This window comes from Carcharodon carcharias, chromosome 7 (assembly GCF_017639515.1).
Source record: "Carcharodon carcharias isolate sCarCar2 chromosome 7, sCarCar2.pri, whole genome shotgun sequence".
In the NCBI taxonomy this organism is placed as follows: domain Eukaryota; kingdom Metazoa; phylum Chordata; class Chondrichthyes; order Lamniformes; family Lamnidae; genus Carcharodon; species Carcharodon carcharias.
Window position 1 is genome coordinate 43242993 of NC_054473.1, and position 19762 is coordinate 43262754.

Genomic DNA, 19762 nt, shown 5'->3' on the forward strand with positions numbered 1-19762 from the left:
CTCTCTGTCATTGCTCCTGAAACATTAACTGTGTTTCTCTCTTCTCTCAGATGCTGCCTGACCTGTTGTGTACTTTCAACATTTTCTCTTTTTATTTGGGAAAGGGAAGTCAGTGTTACAGAGACTGCTGGATCCTGTGGGCAGCTTTCTTCAAAGTCAGTGATGTGTGCCGTTGTCTTGCAAAATCTGGGCCACTGGCTTGCAAGCCAGAATGCACCCTTAAAGGATCATGAAGTTTTCAAATCAACATTCATGTGACAGCAACACTACTGTCATTAAACTAAGACATGAGAATCATACTGGAAAAAAGGGAACAGCACAAAATTAGAAAGCAAAGAAAGCCTTTGAAGGAGACTTGAGGGAGTTAGGATCCTGCAAATGCAATTCGATGTAAGGTTCTCGTGACTGAAAAGTTGAATACTGACAGATTTTATTTTTCTGATGTCACTGTAAATATTGAACATTCTGTTACCAACTGAATTCGCTGTTAAATTATTTTTAAAAATAAATGGGTTCTTGCACTTCCTTTTATTTGAAAAAAAACTCTCAACTCAGCTCCTTTGATCTATCCAATGTGATTGGAGTGCAAATCCAGGATGTGTGATCTGCAGTCAGGTTTTAGAAAAGCGGATGCTGGCTGTGAGCATTGACATGCAGAAAACAGATACCATGAATGACTCACTGGATTGTGAACAGCATTAAAATAGAGAGCACAAGAGGGATAAAGAGGATAACAGTGATCTGCACAGTGACAATGATCACACCAAATTACACTGAATAACATTCCATATGTCAGGAACTAAATAGATTTACTTTGTGATTTTTGCTGAAGTGTTGAATACAGTGCAATTATTTTTATCTGTTCATGTAGGTCTGAGTGGATGCTTAATCAATGGGGGGAGGCAATTCGATGTAGGAACTAGTTGGAAGAGGACCTTAGTTTTCCAGGTGTTTAAAGAAAGGCCCATTTTTTCAAATGTTTTGGAGGAATCAAAAATGACCTCAACAATGAAGCTCAGTTTCTGAATGAGCACACACACAAGCATCATCTGCATACTGAAGCTCACTGGCTCAGATTGGAATGGTTTTGATTTTGGATTGAAGGTTGAACAGTTTCCCATCTGTTCTGTAGATTATCTCTATGCTATAGATAATTTTCTGAAGATGAGGTGCAGTATAGCAGCAATTAAATTCAGTGGTGAGATCCTGGTAAATGTAAACCTTTATCCGTACCTTGGCAACCTCACCTCGACAAAGGCAGACATTGAAGGTAATTCATCATTGCCTCCAATGTGCCAGCTCAGCCTTTGGCTGACTGAGGAAAAGAATATTTGAGGAACAGGATCTCAAATGCGAGACTAAGTCATGGGTGCCAGGTAACAGTGATCCTCGTACTCTTATATGCTTCCAAGACTTGGACAATGTACAGCAGGAACTTCAAAGCATTGGAGAAATACCACCAGTGGTGCCTTTGCAAGATCCTCCAAATCCGGTAGCAAGAAAGGCAGTCCACCAGCAGGGACCTCTCACTAGCCAACTTGCCCAGTATTGAGGTGCTCCACTGGATGGCACATGTCATTCGTATGCCTGACAACAGACTTCCAAAGCCACAGCTCTACTCAGAACTCAGTCACTGCAGGAGATTCACAGTGGGACAGAGGAAACTCTGGATGTCTAACTCTGTAAACTAAGGATGTCCTCAAAGCATCTCTGAAGAGGTCAAACATACCCTGACTCATGGGAGAGCCTGACTTGTGACTGACCAAAATGGAGAAGGGTCATTTGGGAAGGCACCAAACACATCGAGAGACTTTGTCGGTAACATGCAGAGGTGAAGCTGAGGCATCAGAAGGAGCACACAAACCTCCAAGCAACCTATCTACTGAACCCTTCAAGCACTGCCTGCCTGCCCCGCATCTGGCAAAATCTGCAGTTCACACATTGGATTTATTAGCCAGAACCCATCAAACTGGAGTGGAAGCAAGTCATCCTCAATCCTGAGGGACTGCCTAAAAAGAGGAAATTGGATAGAGTCCAATGCTACTTGCCTTCTAAAGTATTCTACTGTCAATGTATGTAAAAAGATCAAAAGAAATCATACTGCAGCTGTTATTGACTGAATGAATTTTAATGGAAACAATTGTTGAAAAATAAACAAACAAAACAGATCAATACAATTCTTTTTAAATGTTTTGAAAGTTTCAAAGTTTGCCATGAGAGTTGCACTATTTATCAAAGAGGACAGAATTTAAAGTGGAGGTAGTCAAGTTCACAAATGTTTTGTGTGACATTTTAGTATGTTCATGTCCAGGTACAATGTATGTGGTTGATAATTCAATCAGTTGACAGGATGTTTTCCTCCATTAGTTACTTTTAGCAAATAGGTAGCATTGAGAAGAAAATGCTCCCCAAATTATACTCGTATTTCTTTTTTCACAATGATAGCAAAGGGTGGAAAATGTAGCCATTGTATTATCATCTCTTTCAGATGCTACAAATTTCTCATTATCGTAATCGTAAAATATAAATCTAAGATCATTTGAAAATTGCTACACATGTATAGCATGCTTTAATAGCATCATGAACATTAACATAGGCTTTTCAATATTGAATAACAGTTTCCATTGAATGTAAAGCTGGGTACTAATCAAAGCAATTAAATTAGGTTAGGTGCCTCTTACTACAACATGCGAGAGTCACATCTTAGTAGGGTACAATTACATTGCCAAAAGCTTACAAGAACTTCTGCTCTGAAGATATATTAGATATATCATTGGTTGATACCATAGAAATCTGGTCTCCTTAAAGCTTCAAGTATTGTTTGATCTGTTGTAGTTGTAATTTAACAGCTATTTCATTTCTATACACAATTCAGGAAAAAAAACATCCACTGGTCTGAACTTCTGAATTCTCCATAGTCTTGAAGTTCCTTGGATTCTCAGCTGAAAATCATACAACATGTCAATAATATAGGCCCAAGGAGAAAGAGTATCACAACTAACCAAAACAATTATTTGTATCTGTTTGTGCAGGTATTAGTGGATGATGTCCAATCACTACTTGTCTTCTAAAATATTTTAAAACATTAAAATGTATTACAAGTTGACACATAAATTTAATAAATATTTGAAGTCCATGCATGTAAAAGGATCAAAAGAAAACATACTGTTACTGACTAGATGAAGTACTTTCTGAGGTCAGCTGCTTCTAATGCCATCTCCTCCTCTGTCCTCCATTGGTGCGATTCTTCAGATGTCTCTTGGTCATGCTTCTGGAGCTTTATTGGTTCCATGTGTGGGATGGACAATAAATATATGAAAGGAAGAAGTTATATTAATCTTCATGCATATATACTCTTACTAAAGTGAAAGAAGTTAAATCAATGTAACATTTTCTAGACTGTGCCAATAATAGGAATTTTAAAAGTGAGTTGGAGAGAGGGACCTTACGCAGTTTTGCTGGTTTGTGAGCCATAAACAAGACCGTTTGATTCTTTATTTGAACTTTGCTAAATCCTCATAAATTTCTCAATTTACATATTCCCAGGCAGCTGAAATGTGCAAGGTGTGAAATTCATGTGGATTGACCTCATTAATATCAATTTCCTAATCAGAATACTTTAGATGCATTTGCACTGGAAGTTATTTAATTTAGACCACATGAAATCAGCACTCATTTGCTGGGTCACTGCATTAGCACTGCTAGGTCTGGCTTTCTTATTACAGAAGCAGAATGATACACCTGCAGAAAATTGGGTTGGTGATGATACTGATGGACTGAGGGATTGAGACGTGACAAGACAGTGCACAAATGCCAGTTCCAAGTGATCCAAACCAAACAAGTGCCAATGTCAAAACTGGTTTTTGCAAAAACTGTGAGTCCAGCTTCTGAGATTCCCATGCTGCTAGTGAAGTGTAATCCAGTTCCATAAAACAACAATTTACATCTATATAGAGGCTCAACATCGTCCAGGACAAGGCACCTCATCCACCACCTTCAACATTCCCTCTGATGCCAGTGCACAATGGAACCGTGCGTACGACCTACAAGGTCCACTGCAGCAACTCGTCAAGCCTCCGTTGACAGCCCCTTCTAAACCCACAACCTCTATAGCCTAGAAGGACAACAGCAGCAGACATATGGAAAAACTGTATTGCGATCTGCAAGTGCCCCTCCAAGTCACACACCATTTTGATTTGGCAGTGCTTTGCCATTACTTCACTGTTGCTGGATCAAAAATCTGGAACTCCCTTCCAAATAGCACAGTAAATGTTCCTACATTAGATGAACTGCAGCGGTTCAAGAAAGTGGCCCACCACCACCCTCTCAAGGGTAATCAGGGATGGGGCAACAAATGTTGATTTTGCCAGCGGTGCTATTATTCCATGAAAAAATAAAAAACATGTGAAAAGTCAGGTCAGAAAGCCAAGCATTAAATGCAAAAAGCTGAGCAATAAATAGAGAAGATAAAGGCTGAACACAGTAAAAGAGTTTAAAATACATGATTATTCAAGATATAAAGCTTGATTTCTACACAGCATTGAGATATTCCCAAGACTGGGAAAATTTAACATATAATCTACATGATCATGTTGAAGCATTTGGTTAGGTTAAGGGCAGAAATTGGACTTTTGCTGTGATAGAATTCTGAGGTCTCTGGTCAAATGAGATACATTACATAAGGTGATGCTGGTATAGCAGTGTGTTGCAATAGTGTTTCGTAAGCAAACAACTCTGGCAAGTCCTGCACTTTCAGGAAATTATTTTCCTCTGACTTGTCCACAGAACTTGGAGATTATTTTCTTGTATTTTTCACCAATGACAATAGAAAACATCAATTCCCATGTACTGTGGATGCAAAAACACAAAAAAGAATAAAGAAAAACGCCATTCACGCCGTTAAAACTATTCTTCGCAGACTGTGCATGATCTTCCCTTTCATGAACTTTGTTTAAATCCCTTGAGGAAGGTGAGTAACTACAGTTGAAACTTCAAAGATGAAGGCTTGAGAAATTTCTCCTGAGCCCCTTGAAGCAAACTAGTAAAACACCAGGATATCAGTGTATCACCACAATACATTATGATATTCAACCCTGGCCAGTTCTGCTTTACTGATGGTGTCTCCATGGTCCCTGCAGCAAAGGAATCATCATGTTCCAGAGATATGATCATCATTTTTGTTGACATTTATCCGTATCAAATTTAATCATGTTTTCAACCAGATATATATCTAACTTGATATCTAGAGATTACAAGCCCATTACTCTTCATTATTAATAGCCCATTACCTGTTTAGTTAATGTAACAGTATAAATCTGGTCATTTTTATCAAATAATAAGAATTGTCCTGTGTTAAAAAAATCTTCATGGACGAGATTTGGGGGAAGAAGCTATGTAAGTAAATGTTATATTTCAAAACAATTGATTTTGCACAAGTTAAAAAAAAATTACAGGCTGAAGCCACTTAGCTGAAATGTCTATTTGTTAAGTAGCCAGGTACTGAAGATATGCATTTAAGCCAAGTCAGTTTGTGGAAGCTTATGTCGGCTATAAAATTATTCAATAAGGGTCAATGTCGTCATCCCAGGCTCACTAAAGATGAGCTCATATTCATACTAAGAAGCATAATAGATGCATTCTTTAAAACAGCAAGGTGGGATAAATAGTAGGATTCATTGATAAACCTACTAGTGAATTATTGAAAGGAAGGAAGTGAGAGGGGCAGCCCTCCAACTAGCTGGGATCATAGAGAGAAAAGGACAACGGACACATCAGCAGATGGTTAATCAGCTAGAGCACTGAAAAGGCATATGTAATGAGGGCAAAACCTGCTACAGTAGAAATAGTAACACATATTAATTATGTTTTTTAATCGCGACAAGAGTTGTGTAGTTTGTTGAATTGAGGTGAGATTTGATTGCATCTATTAAAATTGTACATTCACTTGTGCAACTGAGGATTTTATCCAGCTTTGGAAGAATGAAGGAAACGTACAGGGGCATACACAAAAGGTTCAATGTCTAATTCAGACCAGAAGGCGATCAGGCCATCATATAATTACATAGTGGTCAATATTGGACACTCCTCTACATAAGATGCTTAAACTGCTTATGAACATGATCAGTGCAGTTGCTTCTGAGAGAATACATCAGGCAGATCAAAATCATGTAAGAGGAGCTTCTACATATACATTGTAGAAAAATAATAGCCAGTCAGTGGATGAATCACAGACAAGCACTGGATTCCTTCCCTAGTCTTACTTAGCTATATGTATACAAATATTGACACTAAACTAATTCATTGATTCATTGTGTCATGTCCAGTGTAGGCATGTCCTATTCATAACTTTAAACATGGACTACATTCAATATAGAAACTACTCTATCCCAAGAGCTAGGGAGAAACGGGTCAGTCTACACAGAACTCCAGCTGCAAGACATGAGCAGCAAGAAAGGTAGTAGGCCCACACCTTTTCCCAGATGTTCCTTTTCAAAATCTATCAATACAGAAACTCGACCTCCAAGTAAGGAAACAAGTGACTCACTTTGTGACCTGATGAACAACCATCATCTCTTCAAAGGAATCCTGCAATAATCCTGATATAGCATCCAGATATTTGAATCCATCAAAACTACCCCTTCATGAGTGAAAATGCCTTCTTCAACAGACTCACAACCCGCTCCTTCCTAAGGTAAGCCAATATATGATTTATGCACTGCTCCTTTGCTTGTAATTGCTAAAAGTGCACTATCTTCTTGAACTGTATCTTCCTTGAGTGTGTGTGTCTGTGAGTGAGTGAAATGATATCTAGACTTTGAGTGAATGTGTGAATAAATAATCCTCTTTATTTAAACTCATGAAAGCTTGCTGCTGTGTATTTTAAAAAATGACCACACACTCAGGGATTGAGAAATATATGCATCTTTCTTTCCAAAACACAGTGATTACAGACAGTAAGGGAAAGAGTACAGGGTTTCAGTTCTCTCCTGTCTCTGTCCGTAACAACTGATTATTTGGTATTCTATGTAAATCACAATATTATAAGACATGGGCTGTCATGTATGGTAATGATGGCTGAGGATTTATGTCATCTGGCATCATATACCAATTACTACTTATGAAATTCATAGAGAAATGAGTGAGGCATGCTCCCCATTATATTTATTGTATATCTGCTTTGTTTTACAAAATCACAATCCTTTTATTAAATAATGTATTCAGATATCCTACTTCCAAAAGAAAACAGTGACTCTGAGGCTGTCTGTTGCACTTTGATATAAAAAACAGGTTGCTTAAAGATCATATGTTTTAGTTCCAGGAAACAGGAGACATGCAGATAAAGGTTTGGTGCACTCCAGTCAAAGCTGGGGCGTGTATGAATTTGTTAGCAGGCAGGCATGATGTGAAATTGATACAAATATCAAACATAGTGTTAAACTCATAATCAGAGCCACCTTTATAAATCATTCCTCTCAATCCTCTTCAAAATGTTACAACAAATGATCAAGTCATTGTTTATAGGTTAGTTCTTTCAGTAAGAACACATTTTCTAGAAATTGTGCAAATAAACAATTTCATTCTAATGCAGGGTTTCAAACATTTGGGGGCTGATTTCTATATGGGGCAGCTTTGTGCCAACACTCTCCTGAAAACTGTTATGCTGAATCCACTTAGATTTTGGGTTCAGCCTAAAGCAACTGAGAAGTAGACAGGTTCAGCACTGACTATAATTCAGGGCATGCAGCAGCTTCAAGAGGAATTGTCGCTCGAGTAGCCAAATGATGAAACAAATTCGATTGCCAAAGATCAGCCATGTCAATCTGTAGTCATGGGAGCAGCAAAGTGCTCTGTTTTTTTCAGATTAGGCTGTAGCAATTTAATTGGATCAAGTGCATTGGAGCAAGGAACTGCCATTTCCTCAAAGTAGTCATCGAGTTACCAACAGAGTGGGTCAGCTTGTCTAGCAGAATTCAGTGGGACATGTCAATGCAAATAGCACTGTGCATGGCCTTGAGTGAAGAGTAACATGCAGTTTAATGACCTCATCAGGCATGTCAAAGTGGAAGACCCCATCACAATCTCATTGTTCCCCCACCCACACAGACTCCAAGTATTTGAACAGCTTCCCAGTAAACTTCATTTTATTAGATCAGGAGTGCATAACAGGGGCTGCTTTTGGGTGACCAGAGAGTGGGCCATTATGTACCATGGTACACATTACAGCAGCTCCCTTTCTCACTAATTCCACCTTTTCTTAAGTGTTCAACTGCTGTTCCAGCTGATAAATCTTGCTAGCTTCTGTACTTGCATGATGCAAAATCATGTTGCACAGGATGGGAGCAGAAATTAATTATTTTGAGGCACACAAATTGATGGCTATGTGCAAATTGTGGGCGGTTGGGAAAGGCAGCTGAGGCTTCAGAAATTATTGTTTTGCTGCACCCCATTTTGGGTTTCTGCCTCAGTGGCAGCAGCCTGTAAGTAAATTCGGAGTAGGGAGAATGGGGATGTGTGGACCAGCAGCCTGTAAGTAAATCCCAGAGTGAGGATGAGTGTGGACCAGCAGCCTGTAAGTAAATCCCAGAGTGGGGAGAATGGAGATGAGTGTGGGCCAGCAGCCTGTTAGTAAATTCTGAGCAGGGGAGAATGGGAATGCAGCAGCTCATAGTAGTGATGCAGATCAGACATACTATACATCATGCTGGATTTTCTTTCCGATTAGCTTTAAAATTAGACAGAATGTATTGCAGGTCAGCAATCTGCTCCCACCAGTTTTCCACCAAACAGTGAAAATCTAAATCTACTCCAACCAAACATATATTTGAACAAATCCAAAAGATGTTTCTATTTTACATTAATAGCTCAATTCCTCCCTTGGACATTTGCAACAACTGCACCAAGTAAAGCTGGGGTACAAATTATTTGATTTAATCTTGTCTTTCACCCCAATTGCACTGCAGTAAAATTAAAGAAGCCCAGTTCAAGCTAAATTTTACGCAAGTATACTCGGTTCAGAGCTGGTCCCAAATCTTTCCTCACCCAACGAATCATTCTTACACTTGGAAGACTGGGAGGTAGTGGCCCAGATCTTCCAGTCTCTGATTGTTGGAGAGTGGATGCATCTCAGAAGACGTGCTACGGGATCCCTCGGAAGTCCCAATGCACTGACTCTGTGGGAATTGCCCGGGAGGTTGGAACTTCTGATGGGCAATTCCCTTCTCCCTGGGACTCTGAGTTAGAGTCAGAGACTTCAGACCGTTCCAGCTTATTTAACTGGATAATTATCCAGAAAATGTTAAAGAGAAAAATCATAGTCTAACTCCTGGGTAACTATACAACTGACTGCCCCCAATCACTCATGCTGACCACCCTGACTCCACCCTCAACACCCTAACTAACTTCCCGAAACCCCCAACTATCCATCCTGACCCTAAACTCCCACCAAACCCAACCTGACTAACCCCCCAGATCCTGACCTGATCTGACTGTTGCACCCGGCCAATGCCCAATTCACCCCAACACCACCAGCCAACCACATCCCTGACTAGCCCCCCACCCCAACTCAATATGACTAGCCGCCAACTGACTATCCTCCTTGACCCTGCCCCCCGACTACCCTCCTGACATGACCCCAGCACCCAACTCCCCCACCAACCCGATATGATTAGCCACTGCGCCAACCTGACTAGCTCTGAACCTGACAAGTCCCCCAACCTGATCTGACCACTCCTGCGACCAACCTACCCATTCACCCACCTGCCACCCAACCCGCTTCACACACCTGCCATTCCACTCCCTACCTAGGTGCCATCCTACTCAGCTACTACCTTACCCACCTGCCACGCTACCACCCTATCCAGCAACCACCCTACTCACCTGCCACCCTACCCACCTACCACCCTACCCACCTCACCCATCTGCCACCCTACCACCCTACCCACCTCACCCATCTGCCACCCTGCCATCCTACCCACCTACCCTACCTCCCACCTGCCAGTATACCACTCTACCCAGCTGTCACTCTGCCACCTCATCCACCTCCCACTCACCTCATCCATCCTACTGCCTTACGCACTCTACTCCCCGGCACACTTACCTTCTCTCCATAGCTTTTCAGAAAAAGCTTTGGGATATTTAAACTTTACTTATAAGAAGACGGCAGGTAGTGCCGTAAAAAAGGGATGCGGCTTGTCTTCCCCAACAATCCAGTGCTACGCAGAAGCAGCTCCATGTCAGGTATACACCGCATTTCTGGCAAAGCTAGGATCAGAAGTCCCAGCCAAAAATGCGGAGCTCTGGAGTGGCGCAGAAAAGCAGGAGAGAGTGGGAATCTGTCAGTGATTATATTTCCTCAGAAAATTTGGGCCAATGTCGTTGGTACCATTAAAGCTCCATTCCCTAGCTACCAGCTGCATCCCTCTCCCTGGCAACTGCTTGAGGCTGAACCAGACTGTATGCATCCTTGGTGTCATATTTGGCCATGAGATGAGCTCCTGACAACATATTTGTGTCATCAGAAGACCGCCTATTTCTTTGCACCCAATTCTGCCTCAGCCTCAGCTCACCTGGTGCTGAAACCCTCATCTTGCCTTTGTTATCTTGAGACCGGGCAATTTCAATGCACTCCTGACCTGTCTACCACATATCTTCTTGCCTGTGTCCTTATGCAAACCAAGTCCCCATCACTCCTGTGCTCGTTAATCTATACTGGCTTCTGGTCTAGCAGCACCTTGATTTCAAAATTCATCCTTGTTTTCAGGTCCAGCCCCACAACTCTCTGTGATATCTGTACTCATCTAATTCTAGATTCTTGAGCAGCCCTGATTTTATTTGTTCCACTATTTGGTGGCCTTGCCTTCAATTGCCTAGGCCCTAATTCGCTCCCTAATCTTCTTGGTCTCCTTACCTCTGTTTCTTACTTGTCGTTGAGTTGCTACCCTATTCATTTTCATTCACTTAAGCTGAAACATTTAGGGCTCCTGAACCCTGCTGTAATGCTCAAATGTGGATTGTAAGCCTGCATTGTGTGGAAAACAGTCATTCAGTACAATTTTCCTTGGTGTGGTCAATTAATAGCTAGAGGGTGGCATGTGGGCTTTCAAAGCTGGAGGACAAGAAGAGACCTTCCAACTTGAAAGCAGCAACCATGGCGAATAAGTGAGGGAGACAACATTGCAAAATGGAGGCACCCTCTCTTCAACTTTTTTCAAAAATGGTCTTTGAATCCAGGCTACAAATGGTGGGGTTGGGGGTGTGGGGTGAGGGGAAAGCCTTTACTGGGCGTCTTGCAGTTGTTGCTGCACCCAGGCAAGCAGAGAGAGCCTCTCAGCCAGCCTGAAGCATTGCCCCCCCGGTCTGCCTCCAGGAAACCACCTCCAGGAAGCTAAACTGCCGCCCACCACTTCCAGGAGCCTGGAGACCGATTTGGAAATCCCAGTTGGCTCCCTTCCATGGGCCTTAAGTAGCTGTTAATTAATTTAATTGGCTATTTGCTGTGTGCAGGCAGATAGCTCTGCTGTCCCACCCCACCCCCCCTCTCCCCACCTCACCCCGCCATCAGCATAATAGCCCAAGGGTGGGGTGGGGAACCAACATGCAGGCTGGCTGTGTTATTTTTAGCTTCCCCTTGCTTCAATTCCAAGCCTCAGTGAGGACTCAAAATCCTGCTCCATAATTCTATGTCACCTATAAAGCAGAATATAACATCTTATTAATTTATCATTTAGGTCAGGGCTTCTCAACCATTTTGTTCTCAGGCCACCCTCCTGTGTAATAAAAATTCCACAGCCCGCTCTAACACAAGACAAGTATTTTTCTTGTTTTTCATATTTAATGTGACTAGAAGATTGATTGCTTAATTTCCCGTGCTGAAATAATGCTACAATGCTACATTGAGAGAGAAAAGTAGAGGTAGGAACAGAATGATGAACTTTTATTTCTTGCCAACAAAAGAATAAAGAAATCCCTCCTTAGTATGCAGCATTGGACGGATTGGTGTTAGAGAATGAAGAGATGTTCCTTTTCACAGATACTCAGTTTGGTGGATTTCAATGCACTGCTGTTTAGGGCCTGATTAATGTAAGATAGCAACTCGGGAAACAATCATGAGGTAATGCACCCGTGTTGGGGCATTCAACATGTTTTTTCAGGAGTGCAGAGAATTCTGCATTGCGTGTAATATTTAGAATTATATTTTTGAATGAGAAAAACTAGCTTGAATAGATACATAATCATTAAGTCTATTTATTACACAGATGAATTAAAATCAAACAACTGAAAATTAGGACAGAAACAGAATTACCTGGAAAAACTCATCAGATCTGGCAGCATCGGCAGAGAAGAAAAGAGTTGACGTTTCGAGTCCTCATGACCCTTCAACAGAACTAGGTGAATCCAAGGAAAGGGGTGAAATATAAGCTGGTTTAAGGTGTGTGTGTGTGTGCGCGCGTGTGTAGGGGGGGGTGGTTGGGTGGGGGGAGAGAAGTGGAGGAGGGTGGTGTGGTTGTAGGGACAAGCAAGCAGTGATAGAAGCAGATCACCAAAAGATGTCACAGACAAAAGAACAAAAGAACACATAGGTGTTGAAGTTGGTGATATTATCTAAACGAATGTGCCAATTAAGAATAGATGGTAGGGATATGGCTGGAAAAGCAGGTTTTAGTAAACACCTTGTCAAACACCAGGAGAGAAATGGAAAGCAATGAAGGTGAGCAAGGCAAAAGAGAGGTACGGAAATCTTGTCGCAGAGATGAACAGAACTTCTTCAAGGTAGGCATTTCTTGAAGAGCAGTGGCAGTCAATTAAACACAGAGATAAAAACAAAAAACTGCGGATGCTGGAAATCCAAAACAAAAACAGAATTACCTGGAAAAACTCAGAAATGCCTACCTTGAAGAAGTTCTGTTCGTCTCTGCGACAAGTTTCCATATCTCTCTTTTGCCTTGCTCACCTTCATTGCTTTCCATTTCTCTCCTGGTGTTTGACAAGGTGTTTACTAAAACCTGCTTTCACAGCCATATCCCTACCATCCATTCTTAATTAGCACATTCGTTTAGATAATATCACCAACTTCAACACCTATGTGTTCTTTTGTTCTTTTGTCTGTGACATCTTTTGATGATTTGCTTCTATCACTGCTTGCTTGTCCCTACAACCACACCACCCTCCTCCACTTCTCTCCCCCACCCAACCACCGCTCCCCCCCCCCCCTCCTCCCTCCAACACACACACACCTTAAACCAGCTTATATTTCACCCCTTTCCTTGGATTCACCTAGTTCTGTTGAAGGGTCATGAGGACTCGAAATGTCAACTCTTTTCTTCTCTGCAGATGCTGCCAGACCTGCTGAGTTTTTCCAGGTAATTCTGTTTTTGTTTTGGATTTCCAGCATCCGCAGTTTTTTGTTTTTATCACTGGAAATTAGGTGCAATTTTAACTTTTCTGCTACCATCAAGATATAACTTAACACAAGATATAACTTGAACCAAGTCCTAGACCCCAGCATTACTGGCACCCACCAGAGTGAGTGGGTGTAAAGAGGAAGCTCTCCTTTGGTAACTCTAACGTATCTCCTTGTAACTTATTATTCACTGGCTACTGTTCCTTACCGAATTAATCGAGAAAAACCCACAATCTTTTTGATGCCGCTGGTGAAAATCTCAATGTTCACTCTGTTGGCCCATTCTTGGTGCATCTCTCTGACTGAAGCGTCTTGTCCCTTCCTTTTGAAGCACAATCATGTCCCCCAACCCAATCCCTGCCTGAAATCGCTGTATTGATTGGCATTGTATTGTCCTTTCAAAGCACTGAATAAACTGAGCTCAACCAGAAGTGCAATTTAGGCAAATATATTAGTCAGGAGGGTTACAGATTGAGATCTCAGATAAAATGAGAGTTTCTATTGGTTAATTTTGAAATCTTCTTACAGATGCCTAAGAGGCCACAGGCCTAGTTGAGAACCCCAGATTTAGATATCATAACACTAGTTTCTCTTCTCCTTCTATTGGTGAACCATGTAAGGCCCAAATGGGGCCAGTGGTTGAGGGATAGATCGCACCTCATGCACGATATATCCTGCAATCTAACCTTCAGATCAGAGGCTTAAAAATGCATCCCCAGGATATATTAATAATGGACTTCAGGGCACTGCAATGGATGAAACATACAACATGAGTGAGGAGAGGCAGGGGAGGAACAGGAAGATGATGTACAGAAGAACGGCTCATCGACAGGGTCCTAGTTCTTAGGTGGAAGAAAGTAGACTTGCATTTATATAGTGTTTTTCACAACTTCAGTAGACCCCAAAGCTTTTTACACCCAGTTAAGTACTTTTAAAGTATAGTCACTGTTGTAATATAGAAAATAGAGCTGTCAGTTCATTCACAGCAAGCTCTTACAAAGAGCAATATGATAATGTGCAGATAATCTGTTTTTAGTGATGTTGATCGAGGAAAAAATATTGGTCAAGCCTCCAGGGAGTGCTCCTCTGCTCTTATTCAAGATAGTGTCATGGGATCCTTTACATCCACCTGAGAGGGCAGATGGAGCTTCAGTTTAACATCTCATCTGAAAAACAGCACCTCTGACAGTGCAGCGCTCTCAGTACTCCAAATGAGTGTCAACTTTGATATTTGTAGGACTTGAGCTTACAATTTTCTGACTCAGAGGTGAGAGTATACCAACTGAGCCATGGCTGACTTGGATAGCATAATTTGTGATCTGTTGTGGGGGAATTCACAACCCTCATGCTGAAGTAAGGATGAGAAATCTACAGTCCATTTTGTAGCAAGTGACGAGCCCAGGACATTTACAGCAGAACCCCTTTGCTGAAGCCCCAAGGCTGGTTCCTCCACATCTCATGAATGCTCATACTGTTGACATTCACTATCACTTCCTACAAAATCATGCTACAAATCCTCTTCACCCACAGAGCTCACTGCAAAGCAAAACAAAGTCAGCTTAATGTTTTTTAAAAATGAAATAGCATCTGAAAATTACTGTCTCTACCTTTAAATTTCTTTTTACTGAAAGCTGCAGCTTAGCATCCTGGACATTCAATTAAAAAGAGTGAAATTATGAAGTGTATTTCTGGCCTAAAGGCTGTGAAATGTTATGGACATTTAAATGTTGTCACCACAACCACATTGTAATACGGTAATGAAGTCTGGCCTATTTCTGATGAGGCTTCTAACACCTGATGAAATGTGTTGCAGAAATCCTGGATGAGACATGAAATAGATGTAGATCTGATGGCTCAGAATTACATTCATTTTTCTACATTGTCTGTACACCTGTTTATGGGACACAACATATATGAATGTCAGACCCATTATTGAACAAATTGGTTGCGATGTTGTAAAATATCATGGATAAAAACAAAATATGACACACAGCAAGCCTCAATCATGACACACAGCATGCCTCTTATTTTTAAAGTGAATTTGATAAGTAACAGTGTATGGTACCAGAGGCTACAAATTCTCAGACATCACAACCCTGATATACAGGGAAGAGGGGATCTCGCTTGGGTTGGGGGTGGGGTGTGTTGTAGAAAAAGTTTCCCTTAGACCCCACTGAACCCTGTGGGAAGACAGTGGCATAGTGGTAATTGTTGTGTATGGTAGTAGAGTTGGTAGAGTTGATCAGCAGACACTTCTTGGGTGGAAACTTTATGTTTATTTACCAGGTACTCAGCAGCAACTACATATGTGCTTTCACCTCTAACTCTATCTCTACCCTATTGACTACTGAGTAGCCTGCGCTACTCTCCTATTGTTTACTAAAGATAATGTGATCTTCCTTAACAAGCATTATTCGTAAAGGTATATTACACGCTAAATAAAACCATAATTAGTACAGTAATGTCATGAGATTAGTAATTCAGAGGCCCGCGTTAATGCTCTGGGGACAGGGGTTCAAATCTCACCATAGCAGCTGGCGGGATTTAAATTCAATTAACAAATCTGGATTATAAAAGTAGTCTCAGAAACGGACACCTGATAACTATTGTTGATTGTTATAAAAACCCATCTGATCCTAAAAGGAAATCTGCCATCTTTACCTGGTCTGTTCCACGTGTGATTCCGGACCCACAGCAATGTGGTTGATTCTTAACAGCCCCCTGAAATGGCCTAGCAAGCCACTCAATTCAAAGACAATGAGGGATGGGCAACAAATCCTGGCCTTGCCAGTGATGTTCACATCCCATGAAAGAATAAAGGAAAAAGGATTAATGCCAGAAATGATTACCATTCTTAGAACTTATTTCATGGTAGCAGCCAGCCAGGCTGAGGGGCTGGCGGCTGGTGGACTAGTAGGCCTGCGGCATCAGGCCACAGTTGGTAGTATAGAGGAGGGAGGGAGAGATCAGGTACTACAGGGGAGTCTGGAGGAGACATTGCTGGGGAGGCCTGGAGAGTTTGGGAGAGGAGGGAAATTAATTGGGGTTGGGGGCAGTGGCTGATAAGTTGCTGTTGTCCTTGTAATCATTCAGACATCCTCTGGATATGCCTTTCCCTTCCCTAATTTCTCTCATCTTTGCCTCCTTTTCTCTGACACCCTGATCACTTCTGTCATTTAACCATCTCCACCTAATCACTTCACAGATCACTCCTGTCCTTTTCTTGTTTATGTGTTCATTTATTTCTGCCCACGCCTTTTTCCTCTGGCTTCTTTCCTCCTGTAACACGTTCCAGTTCTGACAAAGGATGAAGGGCCTAAAACATTAACCCTGAGTCTCCACAAATGCTGCAGTGTTTCATGTTGTTATTGAACAGCCATGCCAGTCAGTGTGTATCCTGTTCAGAATGAACTTTAAATATTAAAATTCTATAAATGGTTAAACTGAGACTGTACAAATGTTACACAGCATTCAGTCTGCCACTGTAGCCAACAGTCCTGACATTGGTAGTGTAATGGTAAAGTGAAACAAGGTGCTACTGCTGCCTCTAGACTGTACTCATTACCAAAGTGGCAGAGCAGGAGGCTGCTCCCCGATAGTCCTGTAAACTGAATCAGATTTGACATCAAAGCCTGAGGAGGCTGTGCTTTCTGGCAGCTGGCTTAGTATTAGCACAGGTCAGTGAAAGGGGTTGTGTGCTCCTTGATCTATACAAACCTACCTGGGAAGCCACAGCAGCCAGATACACTGTTGCGAATCTTAATTTAAGATCAAGGTGCTCATACCCAGCTGTTTTGACATTATTTCCGGCTGCTGTGGAATCGGCTCACAAAGTTAACTGAATGATTTCTGCAGTAGAGACAGCCCGAAGCAGAAATGTGTTTATAGTGCAGAACCACTTCCTAATGTAGTTCTGCAGCATAAACATAGCATTACTAACCACATATACTTCACATCCTGCTAGATTTCCCATATGCTCTATCATGAAGTAAAATCTGGCAGAATCGTTCATTTCAAATTTACAATCTGCCTTTGTTTATTCTTTTTGTTTTCACCTCTTGCTATTTTTGCTCAACACCATCAGCCTTTACAACACAACTGTTCAACAAAGAAACTCCTGTTCACATCATTCTTTATAAATGGCTCAATCCCCTGTGCAGTTGCTCACAGATTCTCTCATCCTGTAATTGTGCCTTCCACTCCAGCTCCCACCTCGGTTTCTCTTTCTGCATGATTCTGTTGTACCTTCTCAGACTCCACTTTATTCTTTTTTCAGTAAGTCTATCTTTTCTGTTTTCTCCTCTGTATGTCTCACACTCTGTCTCACACAATTCTCTCCCACCCCACCCCCCCACCCCCCGCCACCCCCTCTCTCTCTGCATGCCTTTCTAACTTTGTTACCTATTCTGCCCTTTTAGAGAAAATGAGAGAGAAACCCTCTGGCCTCTGAAATAATCTTGCTTCTTTAAAATCAAAATACTGCAGATACTGGAAATCTGAAATAAAAACAGAAAATGCTGAAAAAACTCAAAGTCTGGCAGCATCTGTGGAGAGAGAATGAGTTAACATTTCAGGCCTGTGACCTTTAATCAGAACTGAGCAAAGTTAGAAATGTAATAGATTTCTTTGCTTCTTTGTGTTCCATTACTACTCCCTTTCGTTTTACACCATGAAAACCTTTGTCATTTAATCTCTCCTGCCCTCCACCTTATCACAGACCTTCCATTTTGTTCTTCTGCTCAACCTTCTCCCATTCACTTGCTCAAAATCTCAGTTCTGATGAAGGATCATAACCAGAAATGTTAACTCTGGGTGGGATTTAATGCCCTCCCCTGTAGCAAGTTTGGTGGTGGGGGCATTTAATTGAGTGGGCACCCTGCCACCTTCTCACCTCCAACCCAGTTAGGTCCATGGCATGCAGGGCCGTGAATGGCCATCCTGCCCTTCCCCAATTGAGGCCTTTAAGTGGCCAATTAATACCCAGTTAAGGGCCTCATCTCGCCGCAACAGGTATTAACCCAGCGATGGGCAGGGGACTTGCCATGTGGAGAGCACGACAACCAAAACCTGGTGTGTTTGCTTGCAGGATCCCATGGAGGGTCACTTGTTCAAAGGCACTCAGTGCCTGATCAAAAGACCCAGCATTGGGAAGGGCATTGGGAAAGCCATCCTGACACCCTCGCTGCTGAACCCCACATCCCACCATCACTCAGCTCTGGGTCCCTTCTCAATCCGAGTCCTCAGCTGGGTGTAGTACCAGCAGCAGTCACTGCCTCCCCGCTGGTATAGAAGAGCTGCCAACATCTAATCAGCTGGCAGCTCTCGGCAGGCAGGACGTCTGCCCCGGGGTCCTTGGTCCCGGGGGAAGACCTACAATTGGCCTGTCAAGTGCCTGAGTGGCACAAGATGTGGTGGGCCTCCTCAAAAAGAGGTGATGCAGTGGTCTCACTGGTTCTCTAACCAGTGGCCAAGACCCTTGTCACCTCCACAAGACTCTGGCCTTTCTTTCTCCACAGACCCTACCAGACCTGCTGAGTATTTCCAGCATTTTCTGTTTTTATATTAGTGTTGCTTCTTGCTAGATATGAAAAGACACCTCCTACTGTTTTTGTGTTATAAGCTTCTTTGAACTGATACAGTGTAGGAGGTATCAGGACTGAAGCCAAGAGTGGGATGTGGCACTGCCCTGCTTCTGCTTTTAGTGATCAGCATGACCCAGAAATCTTCTTCCAATTACAGAACTGATCATCACTCCCACTATCACCTTAGGTAACATGCCCCAGGTCCCACCTAGATGATCCATAAGTTCATTAAAAGTTTTGATGAGGAGAGTCAGCACCCATTCCAATCTTAACCTTCATCCTAACACCGCCTTCCCAGGATCATGCAAAACAAGCATGGAATAGAAAAGCAGCTGTTGGCATCTTTCAAGCTGCAATGTACAAAGCACAGACAAACTGGCAAACAAGGCTGCTGTCAGAAAGGTGTGGAGGGAGGGGCGCTGTGCAGTTCAGAGCAGAAAGTGCTGGGTCTGGGTTTGCTCAGTCACTACTTATGGTAAGATGGAACGGAGGGGATGCCTTGAACCTGGGAAGCCAACAGAGGATTAAGAAGGGAATGCACAGAATGGCCTGGAAGCCTGGAGACCTCTAAGGAAGCCATTTTTAAAGGTTATTTCAATATAGTGATACTTTCATTGAACAAAGTGGGAGACGTGCCCCATCAGAGAGTGCCAAGCTCAGACCCTCTTACAGTGTATTGGTGGGCTCAGGCAAGCTGTGCTGAGCAGAAGTAAACTATTTTGCTTATGCTAGGAGCCAGAGGTCAGTCAAATATAGCCATTTAGGATGACTCAGGTTGATG

At 42.2% G+C, this 19762-nt stretch overlaps 1 protein-coding gene across 6 annotated transcripts in view; it reads right to left on the bottom strand.

Annotated features, from left to right (window-relative positions):
- Nucleotides 1-2112: 2112 nt before the first annotated feature.
- fhit (fragile histidine triad diadenosine triphosphatase) overlaps nucleotides 2113-19762 on the bottom strand; it is a 1268452-nt gene continuing 1250802 nt past the window's right edge. For 5 of the 6 annotated variants that reach the window (XM_041192493.1, XM_041192490.1, XM_041192491.1 and 2 more), the window contains 2 exons: nucleotides 3177-3277; nucleotides 2113-2942 (listed from right to left, as the gene is read on the bottom strand). In XM_041192493.1, coding sequence (XP_041048427.1) covers nucleotides 2939-2942; nucleotides 3177-3277 — 105 coding nt within the window. In that variant the 3' untranslated portion in view covers nucleotides 2113-2938. Of the gene's footprint in view, nucleotides 2943-3166; nucleotides 3278-19762 lie in introns of all 6 variants that reach the window. The other variant, XM_041192495.1, reaches the window with a different exon arrangement.